Below are 11,265 nucleotides of genomic sequence, written 5' to 3'. Positions count from 1 at the left end.
AGACCTTCAGCAAAGGTAAAGTCAGAAAATTGTTCGTATTTTTCACAGTGAATGGAAGGATTGACTTTGTGGATGCGCCTCACTGAGACTGTTCCAAGTTGTTGTCATTTTCTCCGTGTTTTTGTTTCCAACACAAACAACGAATGCGCTACCGTGTCATGAGATATATTGTTGGGAGAGTAAGGAAGCTACATTAAATAATTGTTTTTCTTTAATGGTGTTTTACGATGTTGATTTTGTTAGATGGCTAAATACTTGTTCACGTGGCTCTTGTTGGGTTTTTTCTTATCAATTTTATAATTTGATAAGCGCATTGAGATGACTTTGTTGTAAATTTCTGTATACAAATAAAGTTGAATTGAACTGAATTAACACTTGCCAGCAGAAACATTGAATTGTCATTTTGTCATTGGTGGTCTCGATTTGCAACGCACTGCCTACCCAACCCTAGTGGTCACGGCACGTCACTGACTCTAGGATACGTTCAATAGCACAGATGTAAAACAATTACACCACAGCATATCTATGGAGCACACTCCCCCGTCCGTGTGATTTTTTTTTTTACTCTGTAACTGAATTTTTCAAATGTAACGAAGTACTGTTACTTGAAACAGATTTTTAAAAAGTACCCAAAGTACACAAAAAACTACTCAATTACAGTAACCAGAGTAAATTACATTCCACCCCTGTAAAAAAGATTGACAAAAATTGAAGCTGAAGGAAATGCCTCAAAATGTGACAGCATGAGTCAGCTCTCCTTCTTCCCATGTGGAATTTGGTGCCAGGTAAGAGGCCCCAGGCATGAGAAGTCAAAGAAAATTTTAAAAACTAATTGAAAGGTGGAAACGTGTCTGCATGGGAATACATCCAACTGGGAAACTGACTGCATGTTCTGTAACAAAGTAAAAAGACAAATTCACCATGACACACTTAATTTATTCATCACTATTATTTTGTACAACTTTACTTGGTATGCATTTTGTTATAACAAAATAAAAACAAATAAACCTGTATTATAGTGCAATAAAAATAAACCAATACCACTGAGGGCAGAGGGATGGAACCACGCTAATGTGTACCAAAACTCACATCAGGTTACTTCCATTCTTGTCATTGAGCAGGAAATCAATGTTTTATTACAAGAATACACAAATTATGATGCTCTGCTTTCTAAATTCCTGTACAAAAACAATGGCAACAAATACCTATTAGAATTTTTTATAATAAAATGAACCAATTTAGTGGACTTTTATTTTGGAGAAGACAAGACTAAAGTTGTTTGACAAAACTCTTGAATCCCAGTTTAAAAATGTGAATTAAGGAAAATGTCTCCAACATGTGAAAACGATAATCCTGCAATGTCATGTTGAAGGTTGAAGAATTGAAATGACTAACATTTTCAATCTAAAGAGGGCCTGTTAATGCACCACTCACTGACTGTAGCATACATCTAGGATAAAATCACTATGATCTAGTTCCACACCCTCACAATAGGATGCTTCTCTTTGAAATGGATTAATGGACTGGAATTGACATAAAAATAAAAACTCTTAATGAAGTCATGTTTACAAACTGAAAAGATTTCAATGAACAGTAGAAAGAAGAAAGAAAAGAAAAAGTTGTGCTTCAAATTCAATAGATAGTGAGCTAAACAACACAACTAGACCTCATGTACTATCTTGGCCTGGGCCACAAAAGAGGACTTCAAAATAAAACGAGCTTCAAGTTAGTCAGTGTGACAGTAATAGTTATTATCTAGACTATTATGTCCTCAGGCTTATGACACTTTACCAAATATCTTCAAGTTAGCTACAATATATGCATATAATTATATAATCCATGAACAATACCCAAGTCAACAAACTAATCATCACCCATAAAAAACGAGATGGTGTCCAGAAAGTGCTTATGTGTCGTTTTTACCATATAGTTACTTCTTACATATTTAAAAATACTATTACATACAATAATTTATATACAAAGGATTTTCCTTTTGGTCTCTTTTTTAATATCAAATAGAAATTGAAAGGATTGCATCAGCACTCAAACAAAAAACACCTGTACATCCATTCCAGCTGTTCAAGTTGGAGAGTTTCAGGTGTAGCGGGACCAATCATCCAATCATCAATCAGCTTTTATTATTGGGGGCAACACAACCCCAGTTCATCCTACTACCAAAAAAAAGTCCATAAAGACAACACAGTGAGATAAAGCACTATAGTCAACTGATGATTTATCTCGACACTGCTTCTTTCTGAGGAACTGTTAAAAAAATAAAAAAAACCTTAAATAAACCAGGAGTGTTAAGTCTGCTAACTGGTTTAGAATGAGAGCAAAGCCTGCACTAATCATGTGCTTGAAGTCATTAAAGGGTTCTTTAAACGCACCCATTAGGTTACTGACTGTAAGAAGACCAGTTCAAGGAAACAGATCCAGTTTAGGGGCCCATTCCAGAGCAGTGTTGACCACAGCAAGAGCCGCCGCTCCCAGAGCCACCGTCAGCCCCATGACAGCCAATCGAACGAAGCGGCGCGCGGCTGAAGGCTGTGTCACAGACACCACCGAGTTCGCCATTTGCTTTTCCAGCGCTGCCTGTTTCTGTCTGCGTCTGCGACGGAGAACCGAGTCTGGACGTTGCTGAGTGGATGCCAGGTCAAAGTCTTTGAATGTTGATGCTGCCGTGCTGTGAGGGGAAAACAGAGGAAACAACAGATCAAAAACAGAAGGAAAAACCACAAAGATACTGTATAAAGGACATAACTTACTACTCTTGCTAAGTCTGAAATCAACATTTAGTATGTAGTGCGTTCACAAAGAAATTATGGTAAGAAATACCTGCATGTATACTATATCTGGACATTTTTTAAGTATGCACGGAGGGCACACTAGTCATACTCAACCCCCATGATGCATTGCGAACAGAACGTAAAATCGTCTTGGGAGCGGCTTCAAGCTAAAAGTCAAACATCCCCTTTTCAAAACAAAAGCATCTCGTCTTGTCTTCCATTAGTTTTTTTTAACGCTTTTGTAAATAGGGATCTTGTTTTGAAGTTAAGTGGAAATATTGTCAGTAGCACAATGGAGAGTCTCTGAAAATATCCAAAATGTCGGCATGAATTGTGTTTCTGTGAGTTTTATGGATCAAATGTTGATATTCTACTTGGTCACTTGCTCACTTGAAAAATTTTCAGAACTTTCAAAGTTGGCGAATCAACAGAGATATTTAGCCTCAGTGTGCTTCAGGTTTTTGTCATAGGTTCGAAATGCATCTTGGGAAACTTCGAAGTAGACTTCAGTGGGAATGGTCATCATCCTAATTATACTTATAGTATATAGCAGACAGTAAATACTCATTGAGTTTGTAGTGCATAGTACAGCCATTTTGAACACAGCCAAAGAGTCGGTATACAAGTAGCCAAAGATGATAGCGTCCTCTTATTTAAAAAGAAACTCAAGCACTATTTTCTGCTGATGGGGCAAAATTAATATATCCTATTCCTGCTTCTAATATATAATAAGATGTGATTCTTCTCCTGAGATGTGCTTCAAGGTATTGATACCCTTAAGCCGCACAACGATCTTGGTTATCGTATCTTAAATGGTTTCTGAGATAAGCTGTCCCCTTTGAAGATGCCTCGAACCGAATAAAAAAAAATGGAAAGAGGGCAATAACTCGGGGAAAAAAATAATTGTGCGCTTCTCATTTTCAAACTCCATCAAGGTATTGATACCTTGAAGCCACACACCGAATTTGGTTATCCTATCTTAAACAGTTTCTGAGAAAAGCTGTCTCCTTTACCTTGGACAGACGGACACACAGAGCTCAAACATATATCCCTCTTCACACTTTGTGGCGGGGGATAATAAGAATTAAATAATATTAATAAATTAATTACTAGATATTTCAGGTAACCCCAAGGTTGAAAAACTCTGGTTTAGTTCATCTTTAAATGAATATAGATGTTTTACAAACCTGATAGCATATGTAAAAGTGACAGTGTGTCCATTGTGTTTATTACCTTTCATGTGAGGAGACCTCTCTAGCCAGCTCAGAGGGAGGAAACTGGACGAAGAGGTCTCCAGCTTGGCTGATGAGCATCTCATACGGCAGGTCCTGGGGAATCTGGGACAGCAGGTGATGAACCATGGCCATATCACACTCACAGTCCAACACTTCCTCCTCTCTGTAGAGCACAATCTGCAGAACAACAATTCATGGACATGAGTCTATCATGGGGCAATAATATAAAAGACCTGGGTGTGTCCCACAATGTGTATAAACTAATATTTTGATATGCATTTATCAGGGCAACATTCTGTTAATTACAAAAAGTAATTTATCAATTGTAAATGAAGACTTAAAGGAATTCTTAGTTTTGGAAGAGAAACTCACCACAGCAGCAAAGTAGATGGGCATCAATGGGTGGCAAGCCAGAAAAAAGTCATACAACCGAACTACGTGTCGGAAGTCTGAGAGGACGTGACCAAACCATGTGATCAGCCAGCTGAGGGCGAAGACTGTTCCCACCTCAGCTCTGAGAAACAATAGGTCACATGGTAGGAAATCACCTTCATCAGTGTGTATGCAAACCTAACTTTTTACTCACAACTTTAACAAACAATTACACTTAAAAGTAAAAAAAAATAAACGCAAAAAAATAATTTAAAAAAGGCAATTGTGGCTCAAGTTGTGTCATTGCTGTAGTTCAATTAATGAAGCATTAACATACACAGAACTATATGAATGTCCCATTCATATGACGTGCTTGGACTTTCCAAACCCTTTCAAACACAATTACAAAAAACAACTAAAGAAAAATCTAGATATATTGGGTTGTCCCCACAATGCCTGCATTGTTGTCTTACTGTTGCATGAAGTCGTGCACTTCAGGGTTGACCTTTTCAATGATTGGCATCAGATAGTTTAGAATGTGTTTGGTGTTGTCCATGGTAGGATCCATGAAGTCCCTGTGGCACAAAACAAAAAAACAACACTTTTGTTCAAAGCGCATATCCGTAAAAAGTCCAATAAACGGGAAAATAACTGGCTGCTGAATGTGTGTGTTAGTAGATACCTGAGGTGATGAGTGGAGAGCTTCTCCATGAGAGCGGTGGCGAGGCGTTCTCCAAGGACTAATAAAAAAGTGACCACTATGTCGTGGTATCCTTGGTAGTAGTGCAGCTGGGGATTATGTTTGAGAACTCTGAGGATGATGTTTATCAACTCCTCCTGAAGACCTTCTCTTTGCTCGTCGGGCATTCCTGCACAAAACCACCCAATAAAAAATGGGACGCTTTATTTAGTGCGTCTTTATTACGTTGTCAAACAGTCTCACAAATTATGAGATTTAAAAATAAATAAATTGGAAGATTTTATTCAACCTGCCTACAGATATACTGTACATTTGAGTATAAAACTTGACATGACATTTACCGGTTCAGTACCACATCAAAACTGAATTGTAAAGTGACAATAATTCTACTATTGCAGGGCAATGTGACTGTGGAGATAAAGAGTTTTAGTCATTCCATTCTAAATGGTAGAATTATCCACTGTTTTGATGGTAACAAACCCTGACCAACTAACAAACCCCACGGTCCACATGAAGCTGAAATATCTGAAAGAAAACACAGCAATTTCCAGTTGTGGATAAAGTGACTTTATTCATCAATTGTAAATATCATCATCATCTGATCGACCCACCAAAACATACTTAAACTAAAGACTTCATAAGTTCTCATTTGGCCAGAGCTGATGGTAAGGCCAGTTACATTTATTTATTTAAATTGAACAAACAAATAAAAAAATAGATGAAAATAAATAAACAAATCTCAACAGAAATCTCTATAAAATAAAGGAAGCCAGTTTCAATATAATACACGTGACATGTTCAACAAGGAAGAAGCCTAGACTTGTCATGTCCTACCCCCATTCTTCACCATTCATTAACAAATGCAAAATCCAATGAAATAACCTAAATGGACAATACCAATAAACACTCCCATTGAGCTATAAAGAAAAACAGAATAAAACAAAATCAACATGCGCCATCAACATCTGTGAGATTTACATTCACCTTCCTCATTTCTGTACTTTTTAACGATATATATTTTGTACATTTTTTTAAACTGCATTATATTCATATGTTTCATTGTTTTATAAAGGTCGTTACACAAAACCACCCCACAAATGGAAATACACATTTTTAACCAAATTAAAGCTTAGAATGATCAAAAAATAGGGCTAGGCAATAAGGGGCTAAACTCAATATCTTTATATTTTTCTCTCAAAACTAAACTAGAAATGTCAATATATCATCAAAGCCTATATATACTGACCAGGTGGGAACCTCCGCAGCGATCGCTGAACATCAAGTAACACCTGATTGTAGTCTTTGTTATTTTCCCGTTCCACCATTTCTGTAAGACATGTTACATTTACAAACTGTACAATACTTTATCTATTAAGCCTCTGCTTCAAAGTAAATGTAGCTCAGGTCTTAACCAGAACAAAGAGGTCAGAACACAATACTCCAGTTTTGAAGTATTTACACTGGTTCCCAGTCAGCCTCAGAATAGACTTTAAAGTTCTGCTGCTGGTGTATAAATCTGTGAATGGGTTTGGTCCAGAATACATCAGTGACATGTTAGTCAGGTATGAACCTAGCAGGTCATTCAGATCTATGGACACAGGTCAGATAGTGGAGCCCAGAGCTCACAGTAAACATGGTGATGCTGCATTTAGTTGTTATGCTGCAAAGAAGTGGAACAAACTGCCAGCAGAGCTGAAGTCAGCATCCAATGTTTTAAATCAAAGTTAAAGGCACTTTTTTCTCTACTTCATATGATTGAGAGAGAGATTTTTTGTCATGTTGTTGATGTAATGTGTTTATTGATGATTTTAATTGATTTTACTGATGATTTTAAGCTGTTGAATGTTTATCATGTAAAGCACATTGAGTTGCCTTGTGTATGAAATGCGCTATACAAATAAATTTGCCTTGCCTACAAGGTTTTTGCATACAGTCAAATAAAAAGAAAAGCACATGCTTCTGTCAGCAGCAGATAAAATACCTGGCTCTTTTTTCAGGTTGTCAGGGGGAACATTGAGAAGCCTGGGCCAGACCTGACAGCGTATCTCATCAGTCAGTAGACCGCCTTCACTGATGGCCATCCTTCTCAGAGCTGCAACATCCACGGGACTCGCGCTGAGAGCCTGAGAGATGTCTGAGATCTTTTTTCTTCGCCTGGAATCCCAGTCTGACACAAAAAAAAAAAGAAATATACATTAAAAAAAACATTGGAAACCAATGTACTTGTACTTTGGTAACCGTACCAATGGCACCGTGGGTTGTCCGTACGGCAACCGTACAAATAGATACTTTCTTATTATTATGAAAGCGTCTATTTGTACTTTCACAAGTACAACATGTATACTTATGAAAGCCACTTACCAATAGAAAGTGTCTATTTGTACGGTTGCCATACGGACAACGCCCGGTGCTATTGGTACAGTTACCGAAGTACAAGTACGTAGCGTCTTAGGGTTAGGTTATAACCCAATATCGCAATCATTTTTAGGGTTAGGGTAAGGTTCGGTCTTAGTCACTCGACCTAAAATGGCCAATGACTGACCTATCACGTGACCTAAACTGGCCAAATAGGGGCGCTGCGTACGAATAGAATGTCAGTATATTGATACGGCAACCGTACGGCTAGCCACTACCAATTATTATTGGGGAATCAAATCGACATTAGATGTTTAAATATGACATAAATATAAAGGTGTGACAATGAGGTGGTAAAGTACAATTTAAAGATAATTATGCATATTTTCGCAAAAATGTAGGTTATGATTAAATGTATTAATTGACCAGATATATATATATATATATAATATATATTTTTTACCTTTTTCATTGACAGACCACGGTACGTCCACGCACCGGGGTTTTTTAACGCTCTCCTCACTTGGCGGTGTCTCCATGTTAGCAGTCCGTCAGCGTCATCCTCTGTCGTCAGGTTAACTCCAACTAAACATCTCGAGACAACCAACAAGAAGCTAGCTTACTAGCTAGCTGTATAGTCAGCAAAGCTGATCTCATACAAACATAGCCCCAAAGTGTTCGCGAGCTACCGATACAGCTGTGCTGAGCCACACTGTCCTCATATTTGTGAACACCTATGAGCTCATTCCAGTAGTTAGAGAACATAACATTTCTTTACAGAAATAGTTTGTTTGCTGCTACATGTTTATGGTCACGGAAGCGAACAAGGATACAGATCCCTTGGCTATACTTCCTGTTACGACGGAAGTGACGTCATATCGTAGGAAGGAGATGACAAAAATTAAACTGGTATTTTTTTTTTTTTTTTTTAAATCCGGCTAATATACATCTAAAAATACAATTAAGGTACAATAAAGGAACAACTTGGTATTAAAAAATCTCCAAGTTTTTATCAACAAAAAGCACCATTTTACTGATTTGTGTGTGTGTGTGTGTGTGTGTGTGATTTGCAGAGGTGAAAGAGTACTGATATATCCTACTAAGGTAGATCATGTTACTTGATTGAAATTGTACTCAAGTACAAGTAAGTCATTCATAAAAGTACAAGTAAAAAGTAGCTCAATTAATTAGTACGCAAAGTAAAAGTTACTAGTTATCAGTTCTCGGAAATCAGTACAGTACTGTAGTTTAAGGCATGGGTTCTTAAACTTTTCTGTCCACAACCCCCAAAATAAAGGTTCCAGAGACCGGGGACCCTCTATGTACCTGAAGTTGGTTGAACACAGACATGAACATTGAAGAACAGTCATGTGGAGACAGGGTCATCTATAAAGGGGAATAAAGGGGAGAGCTTTTTGGGGCCCATCCATAAAGTCAGCAAAATGATGGTTCATTGTTCTATGAATCTGTGATAACCACATTTATTTATTTGTCTGAACAATATCCACTGTTATCCAGGAAGTTTATTATTATTTACACCATAATATAAAGTTATCATAAAGATGTAAATCCTTGTTTTAATCAGTAATAAAATGGGTTAAAAGTGACCCAACTGGTGGAAAAACTGGTGAAATTGAGTTTTAAAAACCACAGATATTGGTTAAAAGTTGCAAATTAGAGTGGCCAATAATGGACAAAAACGTTTCAAAGTGTCAATATTGGCTTCAAAGTAGGAACAATGAATTTAAACTGGCAAATGATGGGCATGGTAAATCGTCAATGTGGTTAAATTTGTAAAAAAAAAATAAATAAATAAAAAAATAAGCATGTGGTGAAAAGAGTTAAAAGTGACAATAATGCATCAACATATGCATAATTTGGTGGGAAAAGTGATGGAAAGGGTTTATAAGTGCCAAAAATGTCTTGAAAGTGGAAAAAATGTGGAGAAAATGCAAAGGGCTCAAATTGTTAAAAAAAATGTTCTTAATAGTTTCTTGAAGGCATCTGGCGACCCCCTCCCAGTGTCTTGCGACCCCAAATGGGGTCCTGACCCCAGTGTTTGGAGCCCCTGGTTAAAGGTGCCAATTAAAAAATAAAAATAAAAAAATAATAAATAATAAATAAATAAAAAAAAAATAAAAAAATAAAAATAATAATAATTTACTCAGTAACGGTTGGGTGTAGAAATGTAACAAAAATACTTTACTTCTTTCAAAACGTTCTTAAGTACAAGTTAAATTACTGAATTATTAAGAATATGCCCAAAAACTTAACTTTCACTTCCGGTAACTAGGGTGGTTTGTGATACTTAGTTTTCTAATTATTCTTACTGTTATATTACCTCTGAGAGACTTTGTATCTTGCTGTTGTAACAAGTATGGACGTGTAAATTATTAAAACGGTTCTGTTGCCTGGGTGTGACGTTGGAGGAAAGGAAAGCGAAACCATCAACAGAGCTCTTTAAAAGCTTCTCCATTGAGCTGCACCTTTACATCAACGCGGAACTACATTCATCCAAACCCGACGTGGAGAATCCATCAAGAAGAGCCTTTAACAGTAGGTAAACTATTTGTTAATATTTCAGTGGTTTGTGTGTGATTCTCAATACATTTATCGTTAAAAAAAAAAAATCCAAAAAAAAAACAACAACAACAACAAAGACAGCAGCTAGCCAAAAGGCTACATAAATAATCAAATTGAAAGAGATAATTATAGTTCATTTTCACAGCTGTGTAAAAAAAAAAGAAAGAAGAAAAAAGAAAAAAAAAAAACCCAAAACAAACACTTTAACTAGAATATTTGTTGAAGCTATAAAAAAATGTGTGGGGAAGTTATTCAGCATTTAATATTTATTAGCTCTATTGTATTTAACACCGCTACCGTGAATAAGAGGAGCAAGCGGGTCAGAAAATGGATGGATGGATTTAACACGCTTTGAATAAACCCTGGCAACAAACTCATCATAAATGATAAAATACACAATATATACTTTTGTTCACTTGAGAAAGAGTTTCCATAACATGAGTCATCGATTAGTTTCTTGTAGAACCAAAACCATGGGGAGGGAAATTCATGAGTCATTTCCCAGGAAAAGGAAAGTTAAGTGCTTAGTCAATGCTTTCCAGCAGGGGGCACTCTTTTCACTGTAAATACTTATATTTTCAATAGGACTTAGGTAGCCCTTTTAGTTCTGTTGTTCATTAATTATTATATGATCGGTTTTGTTGTTGGTAACAGCATTTCCATGGCCTTAAACACATTAAAACCTTGCTGATAACTTATTTTCCTATTTTTCATTGAATAATGTATGCCGAGTCATATTCAACACCCAAAAGTACGGAAGAGGATTAGGGCCACTGAAAAAACAAAAACAAAAACAAAAACAGGGGTGTTAGTGGAAGAAAAAATAATCACAATTGTGGAACACTTTTTCCTTTTTTTTTTTAAATTTTTATTTATTTTTTTTAAATCGTATGATTATGTTTTCTTTTTTAATCTGGATTTTAATGGATTTATTTTATTTCTTGGGTTTTTTTTTCAAATTATTATTTTTATCTGTTACTATATCCCCCCCACCCCACCCCGACCCTGCAAAATAGATAATTCTAGACTAAAAAACAAACTTAAAAAAACAAAACAAAAAGAAATCAGACCAAAAAAAAAAAAAAGGAAATCACATGATCTTAAAAATGTGTTCTACAAATAGGATTGTTATTTTTGTCTTCTTTTATTTTACATGTATTACATGAGGCAAATTAGGGGTGTGTATTGCCTGGCATCTGGCGATACTAGTCGTATCCCGATACATATGTCACAA

At 36.3% G+C, this 11,265-nt stretch overlaps 1 protein-coding gene across 1 annotated transcript; it reads right to left on the bottom strand.

Moving 5' to 3' along the window:
• Positions 1 to 2,284: 2,284 nt before the first annotated feature.
• On the bottom strand, positions 2,285 to 8,297 carry LOC114463593 (TBC1 domain family member 20-like). Its single transcript, XM_028447251.1, has 8 exons — positions 7,912 to 8,297; positions 7,075 to 7,260; positions 6,340 to 6,420; positions 5,076 to 5,262; positions 4,867 to 4,968; positions 4,394 to 4,535; positions 4,020 to 4,198; positions 2,285 to 2,683 (listed from the first exon to the last, which is right to left on the bottom strand). Exons 1-8 carry the CDS (start codon positions 7,985 to 7,987, stop codon positions 2,419 to 2,421), a joined length of 1,218 nt encoding a protein of 405 aa, XP_028303052.1. The 5' UTR covers positions 7,988 to 8,297; the 3' UTR covers positions 2,285 to 2,418.
• Positions 8,298 to 11,265: the final 2,968 nt, after the last annotated feature.

This window comes from Gouania willdenowi, chromosome 5, assembly GCF_900634775.1.
Source record: "Gouania willdenowi chromosome 5, fGouWil2.1, whole genome shotgun sequence".
NCBI lineage: Eukaryota > Metazoa > Chordata > Actinopteri > Blenniiformes > Gobiesocidae > Gouania > Gouania willdenowi.
Note: the sequence above shows the minus strand (reverse complement) of the source record. Positions and strands in the feature narration are given on the sequence as shown.

Coding starts and splice junctions, on each gene's coding strand:
- LOC114463593 (XM_028447251.1), bottom strand. CDS start 7,987: ATGGAGACACCGCCAAGTGAGGAGAGCGTTAAAAAACCCCGGTGCGTG. Junction 7,261..7,911: donor GTGGTCTGTCAATGAAAAAG/GTAAAAAATATA, acceptor TTTTTGTGTCAG/ACTGGGATTCCAGGCGAAGA. Junction 4,536..4,866: donor GTGCACGACTTCATGCAACA/GTAAGACAACAA, acceptor ATTGTTTCTCAG/AGCTGAGGTGGGAACAGTCT.